This window comes from Podarcis pityusensis (genome assembly GCF_964106645.2).
Source record: "Podarcis pityusensis genome assembly, chromosome: 2".
Classification (NCBI taxonomy): Eukaryota; Metazoa; Chordata; class Lepidosauria; order Squamata; family Lacertidae; genus Podarcis; species Podarcis pityusensis.
In genome coordinates, this window is record NC_138029.1 from 110,392,424 (window position 1) to 110,417,590 (window position 25,167).

General features: G+C 43.1%; 3 protein-coding genes across 3 annotated transcripts in view; all 3 read left to right on the forward strand.

Annotated features, from left to right (window-relative positions):
* Positions 1-25,167, forward strand: part of LOC308469666 (uncharacterized protein) — a 50,906-nt gene that overhangs the window by 13,809 nt on the left and 11,930 nt on the right. Inside the window, exon 2 of the mRNA XM_080992450.1 lies at positions 9,684-9,846. Coding sequence (XP_080848576.1) covers positions 9,684-9,846 — 163 coding nt within the window. The remainder of the gene's footprint in view (positions 1-9,683; positions 9,847-25,167) is intronic.
* LOC308471788 (uncharacterized protein) overlaps positions 2,431-25,167 on the forward strand; it is a gene marked incomplete at its 3' end in the record, with an annotated part of 143,068 nt that continues 120,331 nt past the window's right edge. Inside the window, exon 1 of the mRNA XM_080996065.1 lies at positions 2,431-2,641. The remainder of the gene's footprint in view (positions 2,642-25,167) is intronic.
* Positions 9,882-16,839, forward strand: LOC308469851 (uncharacterized protein). Its single transcript, XM_080992875.1, has 2 exons — positions 9,882-9,971; positions 11,309-16,839. Exon 2 carries the CDS (start codon positions 11,382-11,384, stop codon positions 12,732-12,734), a length of 1,353 nt encoding a protein of 450 aa, XP_080849001.1. The 5' UTR covers positions 9,882-9,971; positions 11,309-11,381; the 3' UTR covers positions 12,735-16,839.

The window sequence follows — 25,167 nt, forward strand, 5'->3', positions numbered from 1 at the left end:
AGTGGGAGAGACCAGAATGTCCAGGAGGTGGTTGGTTGCAGGCTATTCTTCAAAGCAATGCCCAGTCTCTGTGGTGTTTGAGAGTGACCCCCCCCCAATAGTTGTTTACACATGCGAGGGGTCCATTGCCTGCTGCAGTCAACATGTGTGCGTCTAAACTCCTGGGAGGCAGAGACCCAAATCTGGACCGAGAATGGGGATGGCAGATCTCTAGCTAGGGATAGCCCCAAGCTCCTTCTGCCCGCTGACCAGAAAAGCCATATCCCCCACAAAAAAAGCCCATCCTGAGATTCCTTCTCCTTTCACTCTCCAGTTTTACAAAGGCAAACTCCTATAAGGCAAAGGTGGGTTGCAGAACTTCTAACAACATTTTGCTTTTAAAAAAAAATTGTGGTGGTTCTCTCATTGCGAATAAGTGAGGTTCATAGACCACAGAATGAAACAGTTGGAAGGGACCAAGAGGATGTTCTAGCCGAACCCCCTGCGATGCAGGAATCTTTTTGAAAAGGTGGGGCTCGAACCCACAACCCCGAGAGTCTCATGCTCGACCAACTGAGTTATCCCAGGACTCGGATCAAATTCAGCCGGTAGGATTGCAATGAATCGGGAGCAAAGCTTTTGTATGAATATATTACCTCAAGTTATTCTGATGTTTCGAAATGCACTGGTACAAATAAATTTTAAGACTGAACAAGTGGTATTATTATTATTCCCCAGCCAATTTGGGCGGCTTCCAGCAAAATATAAAAACATAATAAGACATCAAACATAAAAAACTTCCTGATTCTGCTTCTTTGACAGAAGCCGACAAATTTAGGACAGATGGTCTATATCAACTCAATGACAGGGAACCAGGCAGTGGGCCTTCTTGGTAGTGGCACCCGCTCTAGAACGCTCTTCCGTCAGATATCAAGGAAATAAGCATCTATCTGACTTTTATAAGACATCTGAAGGCAGCCCTGTATGGAGAGGCTTTTAATGTCAATTGGTTTTTAAACGTCAATTGGTTTTTAAAAAATATTCTGTTGGGAGCTGCCCTAGTGGCTGGGGAAACCCAGCCAGACGAGCGGGTATAATGTTGTTGCTACAATATTAATATTAATAATAATAAATTTTATTTATATCCCGCCCTCCCCAGCCGAAGCCGGGCTCAGGGCGGCTAACAATAATCAAAATAATCAAACAATAAAATAATCACACATTCTAAAAAGATTTCATTATAAAAATTAATTAAAATCAAATTAATGGCAACCGATTAAGCAAGATTCTGTGCAGGTTGCCAAAGGAGGGAGTCAGGCTGTGCCCTGACCAAAGGCCTGGTGGAACAACTCTGTCTTGCAGGCCCTGCGGAAGGATGTCAGGTCCCGCAGGGCCCTGGTCTCTTGTGACAGAGCGTTCCACCAGATTGGAGCCGCAGCCGAGAAGGCCCTGGCTCTAGCTGAGGCCAGCCTAACCTCTCTGAGGCCTGGGACCTGTAACCATCCAGCCACATCTTCCAGACATCTCGCCAGTGTGTCTGGGGCCGAGTCAGGATGGCCATCCATCAACAGATAGAGTTGGGTGTCATCAGCATACTGATGGCAACCCAGCCCAAAACTCCGGATATTATTATTATGCTTAATTGAATAGCAGTTCCCAGAAGCCACCGGAGGGGAGAGATGCTCTTGGGCTCCCATCCTCCTTGCAGGCTTGGCCACCATGAGGAAGGTCCTGAGATTCCTGCATTGCAGGGGGTTGGACTAGATGACTCTCAGGGTCCCCTTCCATCTCTACGATTCTATGATTCTAACAGGGTGCGGGACTAGATGGGCTTGATCAAACTACAGGGCTCTTCGTGTGGTGTGTGTGTGAGAGAGTGAGAAAGAACGTAGCTTCAGGGAGAGGCCCCTGTCTCTTCTTTGCAAAGAGGCTGAATAAGTTGCACCCCCCCCCCCGCGCGGCTTCCCTGCCTGCTCTCTCTCCACCCCCGGGGTACAAATAAATTATTATTATTATTATTATTATTATTATTATTATTATTATTATTATTATTATATTAACAGGGACTAGATGGGCTTGAGCAAACTACAGGGCTCTTCATGTGATCTGTCTGTGCATGCAGAAGAACGTTTTCCTGATTTGTGTCTGTGTGTGTGTGTGTGTGTGTGTGAAAGAGAGAGAGAACCTTCAGGGAGAGGCCCCTGTCTCTTCTTTGCAACGAGGATGAATCAGCTGCAATACCCCCACACTTGACCCACCGCTTCCCTGCCTGCTCTCTCTCCTCCCCCAACCCCAGTTCCATGGGTATTGCATTGCACAGCACAACCCGCCCCCCAAGCTTGCTGCACCCCGAGGCGCTTTGCACTCACCGGATTCCTTGCAGGACAAGGGCAGAGGGGGCGGGTCAGCTGTTCCGCTTAAGCCGGGCCCCCTTTCCCAAATCAGTATCGAGCAGCCCCTCCCCCAGCAGCTTCCACTCTCTGGCTTTAACCCTTAAGGCAATGAGCATCTGTTCCCTGTACTCGAAGCCCAGGTTCCCTCCCTTCTCTCCCCATTGGCTGGGTACTGCAAGGCTTTCCCCTTACAATTATCCTGCCTCCCAGGCGGGGGCTCCCATTCCCGCCCCCGCTGCCCAGGGTCGCCGCCATCTCCAGGATTTCGGGTGAGTGCAAAGCCAGCGGCGGGGAAGGAGGGAAGGGGCTTGGCAAGGGGTGGGGGGTCCAGGATGAGAAGCCCCGGGACGGGGAGAAGAAGAGAAGGGAGGAAAGGGAGCTGTTTCTCTTAATGGGGCCTTGAAGGGGGGGAGGGGGGGGTTTCCACTGTGGAAAGAGAGAAGCTTCTTCCTGCCCAGATCTGGTCCAAAGGGAGTTGCAGGGAAGGAGGCGGGAAAGGTGAGAGGGTTGGGCATTGCAGACCAGCCTCGCCATAGTAGTAATAATAGTAATAGTAATATGATATTTATACCCCCCCCCCCATTTTCTGGGTTTCCCCAGCCACTCTGGTCGGCTTCCAAGAAAATAAGAAACACCAAAAACATCCAAACATCCAAGTCTTCCGTTTTGTAGAGGAGATGGGGACATGGATTGCTGGATGGCAGAGGGAGAAAGAGGGGAAGATGGGGAGGAAAACAAAGGCAGGGGGGCCTGGCAGGAAGAAGGAAGGGCTGAGGCCTCCTCCAAAGAGCTCTTTGTTCCTTGAACTCCTTGCATAAAGTAGTGGGGGGAAAGGGCCGGATTGAGGTTTGATGAGGCCCTAAGGTACTGGAGGTAAAGGGGCCCTTTATATGTCCAGCTGTCCTTTGTCAACAGCAGATTGTCTTGGTTTTTTGTGTTGAATATAGGCTGTATGGTAATTTATGGACCTAATAGGTATCTAAAACCATTTGCACATAACAGAGTATGTATTTTCTCAAGGTAATTGTTGAACTGAAATACAATTATAAAGTATATTAATAGTGAAATAATTATTAAGCTGTAACTTAAAATGATTTTGTTATTCATAACAAACAATATTGCCATAATAGTCCACATTTCTTCATTGGGACAGCCGACCTTTGTACCCTGTTATACTTAGTGAGTGTAAAAGACAGTATTTCTAGTAATATGTCGCAATTTTGAATAATAGCAATACTATACACACCTGTACATTAAAATTATTTTACAAGACTAATTGTATTAATGCATCTACCCAATACCCATTCAACTGTATAATTTTATCATGATTCATTGTGTACTGTGTATACAAACAGTACACAAACATGATCTAAATTAAAATACTTTCTTGCCTTTGCCAAAGCAAAGTCACTGAGGATATCATCAAATGATAAACTGCTTAGCTTGTCACTTTCTATGTACATGAGGCTGAAGTAACATAATTTATCTTGAGACATTGTTGTTCCAAATTCATTTTTTATCCTCTTCAGTCAAGAAACGGATCTTTACAAATGGCAATTTGCAATCATCATTCAGAGGAACATTCTCAGAATTGCTTCTACATTATGGAATGCTGATTGGACACTTCCTTCCAGTAGCACCTTAAAGACCAACTAAGTCAGTTCTTGGTATGAGCTTTCGTGTGCATGCACACTTCTTCAGAAGTGTATCTGAAGAAGTGTGCATGCACACGAAAGCTCATACCAAGAACTTACTTAGTTGGTCTTTAAGGTGCTACTGGAAGGAATTTTTTTTGTTTTGACTATGGCAGACCAACACGGCTACCTATCTGTGATTGGACACTGTTGTTTTTCTTTAGTCACTTAGTTGTGTCTGACTCTTTGTGACCCCATGGACCAGAGCACGCCAGCCACTCCTGTTTTCCACTGCCTCCTGCAGTCTGGTCAAACTAATGTTAGTAGCTTTGAGAGCACTGTCCAACCATCTCGTCCTCTGCATATAAGTGAGATTAGCAAGGAGACAATATACAGCCTTGCCATACTCCTTTCCCAATTTTGAGCCAATCAGTTGTTCCATATCCAGTTCTAACTGTTGCTTCTTGTCCCACATAGAGATTTCTCAGGAGACAGATGAGGTGGTCAGGCACTCCCATTTCTTTAAGAACTTGCCATAGTTTCCTGTGGTCCACATTGTCAAAGGCTTTTGCGTAGTCAATGAAGCAGAAGTAGATGATTTTCTGGATTTCTCTAGCTTTCTCCCTAATCCAGCGCATGTTTGCAATTTGATCTCTGGTTCCTCTGCCCCTCCAAAATCCAGCTTGTACTTCTGGGAATTCTCGGTCTGCGTACTGCTTAAGCCTGCCTTGTAGAATTTTAAGCCTGCCTTAAAGAATTTTGACTGGGAGCGGCTACTGAAAGACCTACAATGGCTCCCAGTACGTTTCCGAGCACAATTCAAAGTGTTTGTGTTGACCCTTAAAGCCCTAAATGGCCTCAGCCCAGTATGCCTGAAGGAGCGTCTCCACCCCCATCATTATGCTCAGACGGTGAGGTCCAGCGCTGAGGGCCTTCTGGCAGTTCCCTCATTGCAAGAAGCAAAGCTACAGGGAACAAGGCAGAGGGCCTTCTCGGTAGTGGCGCCCGCCCTGTGGAACGCCCTCCCATCAGATGTCAAAGAGATAAACAACTACCTGACATTCAGAAGACATCTTAAGGCAGCCCTCTTCAGGGAAGTTTTTAATGTGTGACATTTTAGCGTATTTTTGGTCTCTGTGGAAGCCGCCCAGAGTGGCTGGGGAAACCCAGCCAGGTGGGCGGGGTACAAATAATAAATTATTATTATTATTATTATTATTAGCATAACCTTGCTAGCGTGTGAAATGAGCACAGTTGTGTGGTAGTTGGAGCATTCTTTGGCGCTGCCCTTTGGGATTGCGTTCTAGACTGATCTTCTCCAATGCTCTGGCCACTGCTGAGTTTTCCAAACTTGCTGGCATATTGAGTGTAGCACCTTCACAGTATCATCTTGCAAGATTCCGCTGGAATGTCATCACTTCCACTGGCCTTGTTATTAGCAGTGCTTTCTAAGGCCCATTTGACTTCACTCTCCAGGATGTCTGGCTCAAGGTTATCACTCACACTATCTGGGGTGTATGGGACATCCATATCTTCCTGGCATAATTCCTCTGTGTATTCTTGCCACCTCTTTTTGATGTCTTCTGCTTCTGTTAGGTCCTTACCACTTTTGTCCTTTATTATGGTAATCTTTGCATAAAATCTTCCTTTAATATCTCCAATTTTCTTGAACAGATCTCTGTTTTTTCCCCATTCTATTGTTTCCCTCTATTCTTGGCACTGCTCGTTTAAGAAGTCCCTTTTGTCTCTCCCTGCTATTCGTTGGAAGTCTGCATTCAGTTACCTGTATCTTTAACTACCGTATTTTTCGCTCCATAACACGCGTTTTTTTCCTCCTAGAAAGTAAGGGGAAATGTCTGTGCGTGTTATGGAGCGAATGCTTCCCTCCTCCGTGGTTTCCAGCGGGAGAAGAGCCGCTGAATGAAGATGAGAGAGGGACAGAGTGCCTGCTTCTTTAAAGGAGCAAAGCGAAAGGGGAGAGGGGAGAGGAGCCGCTTACACAAGTGTAAGTGGCTCCTGTCCGGTTGGCTCCTTTAAAGCAAGAAGGTTCTGCTTCTCTCCCTCCTCCCCACTCAGCGGCTCTTCTCCCGCTTTGCTGGAAATAGCAGGAAAGATTTTCAGCTTGCTAAGGGGGGGGGGAGAGAAGCAGAGCCTGCTTGCTTTAAAGGAGCAAAGCGGGAGAGGAGCCACTTACACGAGTGTAAGCGGCTCCTGTCCGGTTGGCTCCTTTAAAGCAAGCTGGCTCTCTGTATCTCTCTCCTCCCGCTTTGCTGGAAATAGCAGGAAAGATTTTCAGTCTCCTCCCGCTTTGCTTTTCAGCTCGCTAAGGGCGGGGGGGGGGGGAGGAGGGAGAGAAGCAGAACCTGCTTGCTTTAAAGGAGCCTACCGGACAGGAGCCGCTTACACGAGTGCTCTCTGTCCCTCCAGCTGGAGGCTCTCTGTCCCTCCAGCAAAGTTTTTCAGCTCGCTAAGGAGGGAGAGAAGCAGAACCTGCTTGCTTTAAAGGAGCCTACCGGACAGGAGCCGCTTACACGAGTGCTCTCTGTCCCTCCAGCTGGAGGCTCTCTGTCCCTCCAGCAAAGTTTTTCAGCTCGCTAAGGAGGGAGAGAAGCAGAACCTGCTTGCTTTAAAGGAGCCTACCGGTAGGCTCCTTTCAAGCAGGCTCTCTGTCTCTCCAGCAAAGTTTTTCAGCTCGCTTAAGGGGGGGGGGGGAGGGAGAGAAGCAGCACCTGCTCCACGCGTGCTCCTTGTCCCTTGAGTCCTTTTCCTTCCCTCCCCACTTAAAACGTGGTTACAAAGCACAGATCCACATGGATCCTCAGGATTTTTGCACTGGGTCACCCCAAATTCACCATCAGATCACATAGCATGTCCATGGCTACAGTTTGCACCAAAAAAATCACGCACCCACTGTTACCTGGGGCTGCAGTGGTGCAAAAACATGGTTACAAACATGGATCCACATGGATCCTCAGGATTTTTGCATTGGGCTACTCCAAACTCACTGTCAGATCACATGTCTGTGGCCACAGCATGAACCACAAAAATCATACATCCACTGTTTCATTTAGAATATTTTTTTTCTTGTTTTCCTCCTCTAAAAACTACATGCGTGTTATGGTCGGGTGCGTGTTATCGAGCGAAAAATACGGTATCTCCCTTGCATTTTGCTTGCCTTCTGTCCCCCCACGGTTTGTAAAGCCTCATTGGACAACCACTTTGCTTTCTTGCATTTCCTTTTCATTGGGATGGTTTTCATTGCTGCCTCCTGTATGATGCTTCGAGCCTCCATCCATAGTTCTTCAGGCACTCTGTCCACCAAATCTAAATCCTTAAATCTGTTCCGCTTTTCCACTGTGTATTCATAAGGGATTTGATTTAGATTGTATCTTATTGGACCAGTGGTTTTCCCTCCTATCTACAGTTTAAGTTTGAATTTTGTTATAAGAAGCTGATGATCTGAGCCACAGTCAGCTCCAGGTCTAGTTTTTGCTGACTGTATAGAACCTCTCCATTTTTGGCTGCAAAGAATATAATCAATTTGATTTTGATGCTGCCCATCTGGTGATGTGCATGTGTAGAGTCATCTCATGTGTTGTTGGAAAAGAGTGTTTGTTATGACCAGCTTGTTCTCTTGAGAGAACTCTATTAGCCTTTGCACTGCTTCGTTTTGAACTCCAAGGCCAAACTTACCAGTTGTTCCTTTTATCTCTTTGACTCCCTACTTATATTCCAGGTTCCTATGCAATATTTTCTTTGCAGCACTGGACTTTGCTTTCACTTCCAGGCACACCCGCAAGTGAGCGACCTTTTGGCTTCTGCCCAGCCACTTCATCAGCTCTGGATCTACTTGTACTTGTCCTCCGCTCTTCCTCAGTAGCATGTTGGATGCCTTCCTACCTGAGGGGTTCATCTTCCAGCGTCATAACTTTTATACGACCATGGAGTTTTCTCGGCAGGGATACTGGCGTGGCTTGCTGGTTCCTGCTCCAGGTGGATCACGTTTAGTCAAAACTCTTCACTTTGACCTGTCTGTCTTGGGTGGTCATGCATGACATAGCTCGTAGCGTCTTTGAGTTATTCAAGCCCCTTTGCCATGACAAGGCAGTGATCCATGAAGGACATGGTCATTAAATATTACTTGGTCCTGATTCAGATTATCATGTTCATGGCTTTGACTCCTCCCCCCCCATTTAACTTATTTTATTGGTTTTCACGTATTACTTTACAATACAGATATACCAAAGCCAACACCAATTTCTCCCCACCCCCCATACATTTACATTTCTATTTCCTCAGTCCATCATATTATTCTTTTCTCCTTCCTCCCACTTCCCTCCGCCCCCACTCGATTTCCTCCACATTCCACACTTTACAATAATCTTTTCATTCTACAGCCTTCTCAAATCATCTACATATTCTTAGTATCTTTGCTTACTAATTATTCTTCTATCCAGTACTTCACATTTTAATCTCGGCATATTAGCATATCTTTTTTTGAGCAATATTTTGCCATATATTCATCAAAACATTTCCACTCCTTTTTAAATTTTTGATTCAACTGATTTCTTATTGTAGCAGTTAATTTTGCCAGAATTAAATATTCATTTAATTTACAAATCCATTCCTCCTTTGTGGGTATAGTATATGGCTTCCACCTAGCAGCAATCACTATTCTAGCAGCATACGAAAAATTCTCTCCCCCCCCCCCGTGGTATCTCATCATCTGTCAATCCAAGGAGATATGTCTCTGGTTTGTTTGTTTTTGATATTTTCAACATCTTTAGTTCTTCATGTACTACTATCCAAAATTTCTTAATTTCCTCACAACTCCACCACATATGTGGTCCAGGCAGTGGTATTTATATAATTTCAAACAAAGCATTTCTATTTCAACCAATCATATACATCAGAGATGTCCAAGCGCTGGACCGCAATTGACAGGTAGACCTCTGTGTTGTTTTGGGTCGATTGTGAGACCTTTGAAGGCCCCGCCCCCTTTCCGCAAGAACTTCTGCATATGCTCCTATTTCTGTTTTTGCTTGTTTTAATGTTTGTTGTTGCAAAAAGAATTAAATTTTTCTTGCATCCCCTGCCTTCTTAAAAAAGTCCCTTTGCAGTTGCACGTTCCTGATATTCATCATTACCTCATTTTATTATAATACACATGCGCAACAAGCGCTTGCAATTTCTGCTGATTTAGTTTTGATTCCCACAGCATTCTGTTACATTGTGTTCGTGTGCATGTTGGAAACCTGTGTTACATGCAGCCATTTGCATCATATAGCAACTCATGTTCCAGCTTTCAGCTGTATCTTTGTGATTCTCCTATTAGCTGTATTTCTGCCCCAATTGGGAGGTGGCAACTTGCAAGATAGCCAGTTTCATAAAGCACAGGCTACCATAACTTCTTTATTAGAAGCATACTCAAGGATTTAAAGGGGTACACATTGTTACATTTATTGTGGCCCTTTGGGCAACTGCCACAAGGCCACTACTGCCCATACCATGCCAGCCTTAGGAAGGGAGAAGGGGCAGGCAGACGGAAGGAATTGCCAAAGGTGTTTGAAAATGGGTGGAGGCTCTTGGGAAGCGGGTGCCCAATAGGGGATTCTACAGGGTCAAAAAAATCCCCGCAGGGGCTCTGAGACTCCCTTGACTTCTTCCTTCCTCCCAGGAAGCTACAACTTGCCTTGGCTTATTTGCTCCTCAAGAAGTTGAACCTCCAAACCTGGTCAGGATGGACGGAGGAAGATGGACAGCTGACCTGCTCAAGCTGTCTCCTGCATCCCTCCCTACGACCTCTGATCATCCCCTCCGAGGACCCGAGGAGAAATCTGGTGAGTTCCAGGGGAGAGGAGATGGGGACATGGATGGCTGGATGGTGGAGGGAGAAAGAGGAAAAGATGCAGAGGAGAGGAAAGGCAGGAAGAAGGAAGGAAGGAAGGAAGGAAGGAAGGAAGGGGTGAGGCCTTCTCTAAAGCAGCTCTTTGTTTTTGGAATCCCTTTCATAAAGTCGTGGGGGCAGATTTTCTTCCTCTATGCTTTTAAATCTCTGGTGTTATTTCCAGTGCAGGATTAAGTGACGATAATGATGTTGCACACCAATCCAGAAAAATGGGTGAAGGGGCTATGGAAATGCTTCCCATCATTATTTATACTTCATATATTTAAATAGTTTATATTACTTTTATTTTTTTAAAGACTGGGTCAGAGTGATACATTCCACTAGCATCAAAATACAGTAGATGCATGCACCTCCCCAGTTTGGTGGGCTTTTCGGACAAAGGACCTGTTATCATGACACACAATACCTGTGGCTGGAGGCTCTACACATAGGATTGGGCATATGAAGACCAAGGGTGGCCAGTATTATAAGCAAATTGTGTGAACTTACAGACAGGGGTTGTGTGTGAGAGTGGGTGAGTGGGACAATAATTTATAGCGCCCCCTTAATTCTGTCCCTCCATAAGCTTACATGGAGATACAGTGGTACAACCTTGGTACAAATTTCAAAATCAGTGCACAAAACCAACAAAGAGACTCACGGGTTTATAGTGGCACCAGCTTTCCTAATCAAGAGTCCACTTTGTCAGATTGCAGCCCACAAAAGCTTAGTTCATAATACCTTTATGAGCCTTTTAGGGCTGCAAAATATGAGTAAACAGAAGTACACGAGACAGTGACTGCCAGCAACTAGGATAGCTTGAAAAAAAGGGATTAGGCTGGTGTCTGTGCTCTGCGCTTGCGGTCCTAGGCAATAATGCCTCATTATACTAGTTTCTGGAAAGCACAGGAGGGCAGAGGGCTCTTGGCCTGAAATCTTGCTTGCTGGCTTTTGCTTGGCCACTGTGAAAACAGGATGCTGGACTAGGTGGGCCTTTACCCAATCCAGCAGGCTCTGTTTAGGTTCTAATATGTTGCAATATGTTTACAGTTACATGTAGCATAAGAACACTATAGTTTTACTTCTTACTCATAGGGGAGACTGCTGTTGGAGCCTGAGATAATTTCCTCACTTGAAAAAGAAAAAGACAGATATTTCTTATAAGCCAGTCTTATAAGCCAGTTCCACCGTAGATCTCTATTATAAAATGATGGTGCTTTCTTAAGTGTGAATGGAGTGATCATGGGTTGCTCTTGCCATTATCTCATCTTTAGTCCTAAAAATTTGGAACATGGAGACAATGGACAATGGAGTGAAAATAAGAGAAGGTGCACATGGGAATTCACATGTGTTCAGTTCCTTTTTTGTCTTTCTTAAAAGTCTAACAGGATTCTCTCCCCCCCACTCCCAAACAGGTGAGGAAGATGACGGTCAGAATTCTACGGAGGCATCTGTGAATTCATTAGGGAGAACAAAGAAACAGTTTAAATGCAGGGAATGTGCTTTAGTCACTGTGGAAGAATGAGGATACACCAACAAACTCACACAGGAGAGAAACCATTTGAATGTATGGAATGTGGAAAGAGCTTCAGTGCAAGTGGTAACATGAGAAGACATCAAGGAACTCATACAGGGGAGAAACCGTTTGAATGCATTGAATGTGGACAGAGCTTCAGTCGTAGTGGAGCCCTTAGAACACATCAACGAACTCACACAGGGGAGAAACCGTTTGAATGTATGGAATGTGGAAAGAGCTTCAGTCGTAGTGGAGTCCTTAGAATACATCAACGAACTCATACAGGGGAGAAACCATTTAAATGCATTGAATGTGGAAAGAGCTTCAGTCGTAGTGGAGTCCTTAGAAGACATCAACGAACTCACACGGGGGAGAAACCATTTAAATGCATTGAATGTGGAAAGAGCTTCAGTGAAAGTGGTCACCTTAGAAGACATCAACAAACTCACACGGGGGAGAAACCATTTAAATGTATTGAATGTGGACAGAGCTTCAGTCGTAGTGGAGACCTTAGAATACATCAACGAACTCACACAGGGGAGAAACCGTTTGAATGCATTGAATGTGGACAGAGCTTCAGTCGTAGTCGAGCCCTTAGAACACATCAACGAACTCACACAGGGGTGAAACCGTTTGAATGTATGGAATGTGGAAAGAGCTTCAGTCAAAGTGGAGACCTTAGAAAACATCAACGAACTCACACAGGGGAGAAACCATTTAAATGCATTGAATGCATTGAATGTGGAAAGAGCTTCAGTCAAAGTGGAGCCCTTAGAATACATCAACGAACTCATACAGGGGAGAAACCGTTTGAATGTATGGAATGTGGAAAGAGCTTCAGTCGTAGTGGAGTCCTTAGAATACATCAACGAACTCACACAGGGGAGAAACCATTTAAATGCATTGAATGTGGAAAGAGCTTCAGTCAAAGTTGTGACCTTAGAAGACATCAACAAACTCACACAGGGGAGAAACCATTTAAATGTATTGAATGTGGAAAGAGCTTCAGTGAAAGTGGTCACCTTAGAAGCCATCAACGAACTCACACAGGGGAGAAACCATTTAAATGTATTGAATGTGGAAAGAGCTTCAGTGAAAGTGGTCAACTTAGAATACATCAACGAACTCACACAGGGGAGAAACCATTTAAATGCATTGAATGTGGAAAGAGCTTCAGTCGTAGTGGAGTCCTTAGAATACATCAACGAACTCACACGGGAGAGAAACTATTTAAATTCATTGAATGTGGAAATAGCTTCAGTCACAGTGGAAACCTTAGAAGACATCAACAAACACACGGGGGAGAAACCATGTCAATGCATTGAATGTGGAAAGAGCTTCAGACATAGTGGATACCTTAGAATACATCAACGAACTCATACGGCAGAGAAACCATTTAAATGTATTGAATGTGGAAAGGGCTTCAGACGGAGTGCAGACCTTAATATTTATAAGCGAATTCACCCAGGTGACGAGCCATATCAATGTATGCAGTGTTCCACTCAAGGTTCACTCATTACTTCACATCAAGAAACTCATATAGGCGGATATCAATTTTAAGTACATGGAACCCATGTGATGTTTTGGTGTTTGTGTTTAAATTTTTATACACATATATATGTATTAAACTAATGAAGATCACATGTGCTAAATGTACAAAGTAAGTTGCAAGTTGTTGCTAGATAAACAGGGGGAGAGTGTGAATCTGGAATGCTCAAGGTGTGTGATGAATCTGTTGAGTTTTGACCCCCACCCTTCACTGCCAAAATGATGGGCTGCCCTTGTCCTGTGGATGAGCATCTGTCAGGCTTCAGGGAATTGGCTTCCTTCCCCGTTGGCCATAGATAAGCAGAACAAATGAAAAGGAGTCTTCTTACCAGTTAGGAACTTTAATGATCCCAGGAAGCGAAGAAAGAACCCGTCTTTTAGGAATGGCAGTGCTCCCAATGAAGAGGTCCACCCCCTCACATCCCTAGTCACCCCGTCACTTCTGCGTCTCGTAATCTTAGCTAGTTCCCTCTGTTTTCCGTCCTGCCACTTTCGCAGCTCTCCCCTACCTTGGGGAAAGCGGATGGATGCTTCCTTGCAAGGCTAGTTTTTGTTTCTCCTGAGTGTGCGCCTGTAATTAGCGAGCGTGCTTTTAACTGGAGTGCATCCCTTTGTCTTGGAGTGCAAGATGATTCAGGAGGCCTTAGAGCGAAGCACGTGCATCGCACATGTGCCTTGAGAGCAATGGTGGAGGGACGGTCGGGGTGCTTAAAAGTAGGCTGTTGTTTTGTTAGGGGAGGTGTCTTAGCGGCGTCGAACAGGAAGAGCCAACCGCGCCTACAGGATACATGTGCTTGCTACTTTTTATTGGAAGATGGGCAGTGGAAGTGGCACATGCTTGTGCTAAAAGCAGATCTAATGAAGATTAAGTTAATGGCAACCTTTTTTTAAATTCATATTCTTTATTGATTAAAAAAAATTGCATGTCTATACAAATATTATGTACTATCTCTTAACAGGTAGAAAATAAGAGAATAATATAATATAGAAAATTTATAAATAAAAAATAAATATGTAACAAAGGTAAGAAACCAAGAAATAATAATAAGAAAAAAGACAAAGTTATTTACATAGTAAAAGTACTCAACGACACAATCTCCCATCCTTCTCATTATACTGTTTCATATAACATTCTTTTTTTTCCAAATAATTTTTATTAACAGGCCAATCAAATCACATTAATTCCAAATTACACAGCCAAATTTTTAATTTTCTGTTGGCGGTACCCATGCTTCGAGCTCAAAATGGGATCCAAACATCTCTCTTGCTGCTGTTTTAATGTACACAGCTCTGTACAAACAGTATTCACAGTTCTGTTCAATCTTCTCTTTGTTATTTTCCTCATCGATATAACATTTTTTTTTACACAGGCTTACATTATGTAATATCATTTCTTTCTGCTTTGTATTCATTCCTTTGATCTTTTTCTTTACAAATATCACTCAATTTCTGCTCATATGGAGTTATTTGTACAATAAAGTTTTACATAATTCTTAAATGTTATCCATTCTCTAGTTGTTTTTTGTTTCCATATTCCTCTAACTGATGTCGTCAGTTTTGCTAATAAGATGAGTATCTGCCAATCTGTAATCTCTGGGAGCCTTTCATTTCTCCTTGCTATAAGGGTTCTAGCTGCTGTTATACAATAGATAAAGAATGATCTTATAACTTTTTAAATTTCTGATGGTAATATACCAAGTAGCTATATCTTTGGCGTTGTTTTTTTTAAAAGTAATTTTAAATAGTTTCTTAAACTCGTTATAAATATCATTCCAGTATTTGCCAATGGCTACACAGATCCACCTGAGTGACGCGGGTGGCGCTGTGGGTAAAACCTCAGTGCCTAGGACTTGCCGATCGTCTGGTCGTCAGTTCGAATCCCCGTGACGGGGTGAGCTCCCGTTGCTCGGTCCCAGCGCCTGCCAACCTAGCAGTTTGAATGCACCCCCAGGTGCAAGTAGATAAATAGGGACCGCTTACTAGCGGGACGGTAAATGGCGTTTCCGTGTGCTGCACTAGCTCGCCAGATGCAGCTTGTTACGCTGGCCACGTGACCCGGAAGTGTCTCCAGACAGCGCTGGCCCCCGGCCTCTTAAGTGAGATGGGCGCACAACCCTAGAGTCAGACACGGCTGGCCCGTACGGGCAGGGGTACCTTTACCTTTACACAGGTCCACCACATATGATAGTATGACCCCTCCTCTTTTAAACATCATGTTGATGTTTTCACTTTATACATTTTAGCAAGCTTTTTGGGGGTAAGATGCCATCTATATACCACTCCCTGCAAGGCCTTTCCCACGTGGCCTAGGGGGCAGGGCCCAGACTCACCCAGCCCAACTATGTGAAATATGTATTCTGTAGTTGACCTCCTTTGTAATGTTTTACTTTGAAATCTTTTAAGATAATATTTTAGTTTTCTGTTATGTTGCTTTGAATGTATACTCTATACAGTAGTAAGTTGGGATAAAAACACCTCGGGTGACAAACACTTCAGGTTACAAACTCCACTAACCCGGAGGTAGTACCTCAGGTTGAGAACTTTACCTCAGGATGAGAACGTAAATTGCACGGCGGCAGCGGGAGGCCCCATTAGCTAAAGTGGTACCTCAAGTTAAGAACAGTTTCAGGTTAAGAATGGACCTCCAGAACCAATTAAGTTCTTAACCCGAGGCACCACTGTATTTCACTCTTTTCAAATTGTTTTATTTATGTTTTATTGATTTAATATGCTGTAAACCGCTTTGAGGTTTTTCTTAAAAATATAAAGCAGTATAGAAATGAAATAAATAATAATAATATAGAGCAGGTATATCCAACATGGGGTTGCTCACATGTTGGGCAACGACTCTTATAAGCCTCAGCCCGTACGGCCAAGGTTGATGGGAGTTGTATTTCAAAAGCTCAGGGGTTTAAAATCTCATGTTTCTTACTGAGGCATCTGATCAAGGCCTGTATTTTAAAATGAGCTTAAAGATTTGTAAATGTTTCATGCCAGGCAGAAAACCAGCTGGCTTTGGCAGATGTTTATCTTCCTGAACAGGGCCCCCCTGATTTATAGCAGGAGACAAAATTCTCAAAGTTGTAAAAGGGAATTACAGGCTGGAAGCAAAGGTTACACTGACCCTACATATTACAGAATACAATCAAGCTGCAAAAACACTAATTAAAGTTGGTAAATAGTAAGATAATACCATGTGCCTTCCATCAGACTAGCCACATTTTCCTAAGGTTAAAGGGCAAGAGCTAATGGGAAAAGCAGCTGGCTGGAAAAGGGGGGGGGGTGTAAACTGAAGAGGCTTTCTTTTGAGGCTGTAAACTGAGTTCCTTTTTTACCTTGCAAAGGCCTATTCTTCTAAAAAGCTATCTATGTTAATGTATGAGATTTGTTGGCTTAAATGTAACTATGCAAAGGATTTAGAAAGTAAGAAATGTTAGATTCTTATGTTAGATTCTTATTTCATTGATGGTGTATGAGAATGTGAACCCAAGATCTCTGTAAGACCATGAGCCATCTGTTTTAGCCATCTGTTTTGGAATGGAGGGGAAAGGGGCAAAAGGTGATCTGGTAATTAAGGTGCCTTGTCGAGGCAAATGTAAGATATATGGCTACTTGTTTGCCATTTATGGATAGAAGGAAATATAGCTCTTTGTCTCCCATAAAAGGTAATAGGAAATGGGTGTATCTTTTATGATTGGTTCTAGCAAACAGCCAATAGGAATTTCAACCAGGCTGATTGGACAGAGGCAGCCAAAGGAGGAGCAAGGGGGCTGAGGAAATATAAGTGCTGACCATCAGGGCTGGAGTGTGCAGAGCTTTGGTAACCATATACCACTGTGTCTATCATTTATTTGTCTGACAAATAAATTATTTTAATTTCTATTGCTGCGTTGAATATTTCATTCCAGCTAAGCGTTGACCACAAGCAGGGTGCTACATTACAACTTGTCATCATGAATAATTTTAGGTAAAACTTTTGTTGATACAGAACTCATTTTTAGCTTCCAGGAGCAGCTGGTCACTTCTGCTTTATAAAGAAACCCAAATATATTGAAACACTTTACATTAAAACCAAATTTCAGAACAGATACAAACATATTTTTTTTAAAAAAACACACACCCTTTTTTTTTTACTTTACAAACCATTATCTTCTCAATCCAAGATTTGCTTTTCATATGTATAAAAATACTTGGTTAGCAACTATTTACAGAAATAAAAAAAAAAAGCTACAATAAAAGCATTATCAGCATTTAAAAAGAAATGCTAGTGGTTGTTCAAGGCATTGAGTTACAAATGAAGGCAAAGATCCAACCATTGCTAGGTAGAGCCTGGAGACATAATCCTAGAATCAACCCCTGCCCCCCCACAGCCCGCTTTTGCCTCTAAATGTACTTCGCTATGGCGAAGCGGAGACCCTCGTGAAAAAATCACAGACAGAGGAAGCCTGTGACCGTGGGACTCAGCGGGCACTGTTAGCGCCCCCCCAAACTGTGAAGGGACCTCGCAAGAGGTTCCGGAGCGGGACGGGGTTGGCGCGGTGCTGTGAGTCGATCACTCTTTCCGTGGGGTGAAGCCGCTAAGCTGTTGCCGGAGAGCGCTGACCTTTTTCCTGGGACCATTCGGCTCTTAAACAACTACCCGTGAGTAGGTGAAGTTTTACGAACTTGAGATTAATGGGGGGGGGGAGTTTGAATTTGGCACTGAATCGGGAAGGCGCAACCAGGAAGTCCGTCTCCCGGCTTTGTTTAAGATTCTAAAGCAAAGACTTTCAATTCTAATGTGCTGGAGAATGGAACTATAAAGATCTAAATCTGAGCATCAAAGAGAAGAATTCCTCCTCAAGTAAAGAGAGGGGGAAGAGGATAAATTTGACTGTTATCCTTTCATCTGTGGATTTACAAAAAAAACCTATTGAACTCCCGGTAACGGGCTGCCAAGCTGTTAGAATTGTCAGGCTGCTTTGAACTGCTACATTGAAACTTGCATTATTTGGAGACATTGTAATTTTGGTAAGATCAACTCTGCAAAAAGTTAAAGGTTTTGGAAGGTTTTCTAAGGACTTGCAACTGTTGTTAATTCTTAAGGGACACTTTGAAAGTTGGGAAAGACTGTGACTTTAAAGATAAACATAGTGTCCCCCTAGAGGAACATTGAAACTGTGCATTTACTGGGGGAATTTTCCATCTCTGACTTTGGGGATTTTCCATGGGAAGAGTTGACCGTGGGACTGACCTTGACTCACAGACAGAAGTGGGATGACAGGCAGAACAACAAGGTCATCTAAAACCAAAACACAGCAGCCTAGCATAATTTCTCAGCTACGCAGATCATCTGTTCCCAGTCTTTCTGTGGCACAGGAGGAAGAGTTAGATAAAATTAGGCCTAAAGGAGTGGCTTCAGGAGAGGATTTTACCTCGGTGTTAAATAAAATTTATGAAAAATTGGATGGCCTAAGTAAGCAAGTGACTGAACAATCAACTAAAATTGACCAAAACACGGCTAGTATTAATAATTTGAGCCAGCAAGTTAATTTAAACACACAATCTGTTGGGAAATTATTGGAAGATACTGCGTCAAACCGTAAAATAGCTGAGGAGGCTAAAGAGAAAGTAGAGGCTGTGCAAGAAGAAATAAAGCCGATGCGTAAACAGATTGGAGAACATCAGGCACTTCTGTCTATGATAGAACTGAAAAATAAAGAGAATAATTTGAGGATCAGGGCAGTACCAGAACTTGAAAAAGAGAATTTAATTGAGTACTTGACACAGGAATTTGCAGAATTTTGGTCTCTGGAAGAGGATAAAGCCTTTAAAATAGTAAGTGCATTCAGACTTGGAAAGGGAGGGAGGAAAATCAAGTCGAGAGACTGTTTGATCTCCCTCAGAACGAAGGAGGAGAGAGATAAGATACTGAGTGTGCACTTTCAGAAGACCTTGGAGATCAAAGACTCAAGAGTGGAAATTTATAAGGATATTCCGAAACATCTACTTGAACTCAGAACTAATTACGGAGATTTAGTGGCCCTATTGAGAAGCAGTAAAATTGTTTTTAGGTGGGAATTCCCCCAGGGGCTGTCTTTTACTTTCAAAGGGAAAAAAGTTAGAATAAGATTAGTTGAAGACAAGGAAAAAATTTTGAGTGATTACGGAGAAGACCTTCAAAAAGGGGATTGAGGAAGAACTAAGAGCCTTAAGATCTGGACCATTAAGCTCTGTACTAGCACCTTTGGGAACTGACAAGTCTGGGAAAGTGATACCACCGTCAAAGGAGGAAGAACTTTTGGGAGCAGTAGGAGGGAAATAGAACTACCACATTATGTCTCTGCAACTATTAAGTTGGAACATTCATGGTTTGAACTCCCCAGAGAAGAGGAGGAAAGTTTTCCATTTATTAAAAAAGGAACAATTGGACTTAATTTGTCTACAGGAAACACGTGTGATTAGGCTACACAGGAAAGTATTGATTAATAAAAGACTGGGCAAGAGTTTATCTCATCGGACAAGGTTAAAAAGAGAGGAGTCGTCATTTATGCGAAAGAAAGCCTATCACCAAAATTTTTAAATCATTTTCATTTTTTAAAGATGAACAAGGAAGAATTTTGGCAATTGAAATTCAAGCCCAAGCCGGTCATAGAAGAAAGGGAATGCAGCAGCCATGTGGCAGAAATCCTCGACGCCAGGTGGAAGGGGGATCAGGTGGAGTATTTGGTAGCGTGGGAAGGAGAACCGGAGTCAGAAAACACTTGGGTAATGGCAGAAGATATCAATGACGAGGTATTGATAGAAACGTTCCATCAAAGGTTCCCAAGGAAACCTCAGCCTGTGGAGAGGTTCCGGAGGGAATACTTTGGGACCACCGATGAGGAGGAGGAGTTGGAAGGATTCTCGGACTCGGAAGGGGAAGGGGAGATGGACTCTGAGGAGGAGGAGTACTTCGAGACCAGGAACCGCAACAGGTGGAGAGAAGTGTTCGGGACATCGGAAGATGAAGGAAGTTCATTCCGGGGTTTTGCCTCCTCACCGCCCGTAGAGGAGGGGGCAAGAGGGGATGAAGGGGGCCCTGGAGGGGAGGTGGATGTCAGGGAACTGCCATCGGAAGGAAGGGAAGTGAAAGGGCTCACACAGGTTGGGAGAGACTCAGCAGCTGAAGAGGGAACCAGTAGGGGGAGAGGAGCTGAGCTGAGGGAAAGTGAGCTGGAGGGATGGCTCAGAGACACTTCCAGCGAAAACAGTGGGGAGGTTTCAGGACCTCCTGTAGGGACACCCACTCCTCGCCGGAAACTGTCATGCAGAGAGTCCAGAAGACGTGTTTCCGTTAAGGAGCTTTTATGTTGGAAGCGATTCCGAAAGCAACCACTGTCGGAATCTGCCAGCGACTGACGGAGCCATGTTTAAGGGGCTCCGTTACAGACAGAGGTTTGCAAACTTGACCAAACTCTGAGGGACTAGGATTTTACACACAAGCAGCTCATCGTCCCATCACAGAAGTTAAAAAAGATTTAGAAGTTTGGTCAAAATTGAAGCTTTCCTTGTTGGGTCGAATTGCAGCTATAAAGATGAATGTTTTGCCAAAAATGTTATTTTTGTTTCAAACTTTGCAGATTGTGGACAAGATGGACTGTTTCAAGAAGTGGCAGAGAGATATTTCTAGATTTGTCTGGCAGGGCAAAAAGCCCAGAATAAAATGTAAAATATGACTGATGCAAAGCAAAGAGGTGGGTTTGCCCTGCCAGACATTAAACTTTACTATGAATCAGCAGCATTCTGCTGGTTGAAAGACTGGCTGCTTCTTGAGAACACAGACATTTTGGACTTAGAAGGATTTAACAACGTTTTTGGGTGGCATGCATATTTGTGGTACGACAAGGTTAAAGCACATAAAGCATTTAAAAACCATATTGTCAGGAAAGCATTGTTTAATGTCTGGATAAGAAACAAAGATCTATTGGAAAACAAAACCCAAGGTGGCTGTCACCTATGGAAGCAAAGGCTTTGAAAAGACTCAATATGGAGGCCAAATGGCCGAAATATTGGGAGATATTAGAACAAGAAGGAGATATATTGAAATTGCAGTTTCGAGAAACTAAAAGACAAAGTGCGAGATTGGTTGCATTATCATCAAATTAGAGAGGCCTATAATTTGTACAAAAAAATGGGCTTCCAGGTGGAAAAATCAAAATTGGAAACAGAACTGTTAGAACCTAAAACTAAGATACTATCAAGAATGTATAACTTGCTGTTAAAATGGAACACACAGGATGAAACGGTTAAATCAGCTATGATTAAATGGGCGCAAGACATTGGTCATAACATCATGTTTGCTGACTGGGAAAAGTTGTGGACCACCGGTATGAAATTTATGGCATGTAATGCCCTAAGAGAGAATATTATGAAAATGATTTACAGGTGGTACATGACCCCAGTCAAGCTTGCAAAAATTTATCATTTGCCTGATAATAAATGTTGGAAATGTAAAGAAACTGAGGGTACATTCTTTCACCTTTGGTGGACGTGCCTAAAGATTAAGGCTTTCTGGGAAATGATCTATAATGAACTGAAAAAAGTATTTAAATATACCTTCCTTAAGAAACCAGAGGCCTTTCTCCTGGGCATGGTCGGCCAATTGGTGTCAAAGAAAGATAGAACATTTTTTATGTATGCAACAACAGCAGCAAGAATACTCATCGCAAAGTATTGGAAGACACAAGATTTGCCCACCCTGGAAGAAAGGCAGATGCAAGTGATGGACTATATGGAGATGGCAGAAATGACCGGCAGAATCCGAGACCTGGGAGAAGAGTCGGTGGAAGAGGATTGGAAGAAGTTCAAAGTCTACCTGCAGAAACATTGTAAAATTTTTGAATGTTAAAATGATGTTGGATATAAAAATAATATGGCATTAGTGATAAACTTAAAAAGTGTATGCAAAAATGACTAAAAGAAAAGGGGCGAAAGACTAGAGTAATATTATGTCAAATTTAAATAATATGGCACAAGGGATTAAGTTATAAGGAATAGGTAAGAATCGATTTAAAAAGAGAAGAAAGATAGGAGACATAATAGAGTGAACTATATAATTATAAATGAGATTTGAAAGAGGGTAAGGATTTGCTGAATTTGATTGGCTAAAGAGGAAGTCAAGAAAGAAGGGTTAAACAAGTATGAAGTTAAAAACTGGATTTTTTCTTTTTTATGTTTTTATTGTCTTTTTTGGGGTATTTTTTCTCTTTTATGTATTATTTTGTATGTCTATTTTCTTTTTCTTTGTTGTATGTATCATAAGTGCTTTTTTTTGTAAAACTTTAATAAACATCTTTCCCCAAAAAAAATCTTTCTGAAGGCCTTGTCTTCTTCAGCCCAGGTAGGCCTTGGAATTCAGAATGCTTTGGAACTGAATTAACGCGACAGAAGCAAGAGGATGGGCAATGAATTCTGATTGCTTGCTTGGAACAGAAATGTATTTGGAAGACACTGTGCTGAAGAGGTATATTTGCAAAAAGCAAAAAAGCCTCACAGCCCACTCCACAAATTAAAGCAATCTTAACAAACTACAGCTCCCAGAATTCTTTGGGGGAAGCCATGACTGTTTAAAGTGGTATAGTGCCCTTGAAGGACAGAGATGCCCTTGAAGGACAGAGATGCCTTTCTAAATCTTGGTTGCCAACCTCATCTCTGGTGCCAAGCCAGGTCTAGAGGTGTGAGACTGCATGTCTGCTGCCGCAACTGATTCCTGTATAAAATATACACCACGGTTGGGTTGAAACAGCACTCTTTACACTTACCTGGTTTGCACATGATGTTAATGTGCCAAGGGTGGAGAACTTCAGACCCGGGGGGCCAAATGCACATGTGGTCTGTGGTCCTCTGAATTCACTGCTCTGAATCCATGGCTCTGCTTCGCCCCTTAGCAAGCGGGGATGTACCTTTCAACTCTTGACAATGCCTCCTCCCTCTTTGGTAGAAGGCAGATAGTTGTGTGTATATCAGATATAACTTCCTCTAGAAAGGCAAAAGTTGCGCTCCTTGTTTGATCCACCTTTGCCTCTCTCACCCTGCCCAGCCCTGGCATGTGGCCTCTGGAAGGCGATCCAGGAGGGAATCTGGCCCTTGGTCTGAAAAACAGTGGAAGCTTCCAAACTGACAGTTGTGCAAGAGCATGCAAACCTAAGGCCTGCCCACTGTGAGATTTTGACCAGCTTCTGCTCATCTGAAGCCGAAGCTGATACCGGCCCATCTTATCTTGAGCCCAAACAGCGTAGTCCACACAGCGGAAGGATAAGCAGTATGTGCCACATTCTTAATTTTTTATTTACACTTCTATGCTGAGAGAATACAAACATGCATCTTGCCTCTGCGAGAGCAGAGAAGCAACTCCTCTCGGAAACAAAGAACACCGAGAGAAACAGTGAAAAACAGGAAACCAGTGAACGTCACATCCAGTCTCCCATTCCCGTGGGAACCCAACGGTAACGCTGACTGTGGAATGTAAACAACTGTCTTGTGACAAGCATTTTGCTGCACAGTGAAGGAAGCAGAAACCAACATCCTCCCCTTTCTGTGAACATCACTGGGCAGCGTGTTCGTATAATATCAGTACAAACCCAACTTCTGCACATAGGTACAGTGTTGATCCCTTGACACAATCTTGGACAATACATCAGCAGGAATTTCATTACCTGGCATATAGGACACCGTTATGAGTCCCTTCTGAATACGTTCCCTAGCATGTTGCAGTTTCAATTGCAAATGCTTCGTGCTTTGCTTACAACCTTCAGAATTCAGCAAAGCCAAACATGCTTTATTGTCCTGGTAAACCTGGATTGGACATTTGACAGGAATTTTCATGTCTTTGCACAATTGTAACAACCATTCACAATCTTTAAGTGAATAAGACAGTGCATTCAGTTCAGCTTCACAAGTACTTAAGCTAACTGTTGTTTGCTTCTTGCATGACCAATCAAATAGACTCTGATTGTACATGTAGCAAACCCCAGACGTACTTTTCCTGTCTGTAGTGTCACTTCCAAAACTTGCATCTGCAAATATCTCAAGGCCACCAGACTTCTGATTGTTAAATCTCAGTCTGTAATGCATAGTGCCTTTCAAGTAGCGTGCTATGCGTTTTAGAGCTTTCCAATCCTTAACAGTAGGATTGTTGACTTGTCTGCTTAGCAAATTGCAGCTAACAGCAATGTCAGGTCTTGAACACCTGGCAATGAGGTTTAGTTTGCCTAGCACACTTCTGTACAGTGTAGTGTCAGAAAATGCTTCTTCAGTGTCATCTACCTGATAACCTGTTGTCTTCGGTGTGTCTACAGGGTTAGCATCCATCAGGTTTAGTTTGCTTAACACATCAGCAATTTTCCGTGACTGGTGTACTAGAATGTTACCATCTTGATCTCTCTCTATTTCCAGAGATAGGTAGTTGTTTACCTCACCAAGATCTTTCATGTCAAAGTGCTCTTTCAGTTCAGCTAGGGCGTTATTGTACATTGTGACATCCTTCCAAAAGAATAAAATATCATCAACATAAAACAAGCAATACAGCTTCTTTTGCCCCTCCTCTTTGACAAATACACACGGATCAGCTTTCCCTTGCTGAAAACCTAGAGAAAACAATACTTCAGTGAGTTTTGTGTGCCAACACCATGCACTTTGAGACCATAAAGGGATTTCTTCAGAGCACAAACAAATCCCTGTTCTACCTGTACGCCATCAGGTGAAAGCATATAAAGAGATTCAGCTAGAGACCTGTACAAAAATGCTGTATTCACATCATGGTGAATAACGTGTAGATTCTCCTCTGCAGCCAGCTTGAGCATAAGCCTAATGCTCTCATACCTCACGGTGGGTGAGTAGGTCTTGTGATAGTCTTCACCTGGTACCTGTGAAAAACCTCTGGCTACCAATCTGGCTTTGTGTCTGACTATCTTGCCATTTTGATCAGTCTTCGCTTTGAAGACCCATTTGCTTCCAAGCGGTTTCATTCCTGGAACTACTGGAACATGCTCCCATATTTTGTTCCTCTCAAAGGAATCAAGCTCAGCCTTCATGGCATTTAACCATGGCTCAGCATCCTTTGAATCCAAATCCTGGATTTCTTGGAAACTTGAAGGTTCAAATACCTTCTTGGAGCTTTTAACAGCTGCTACTGCTGTCTTAGCAAATTCATCAGCCAATCTCTTTGGAAGTCTGCCTTTTGTGGCTCTT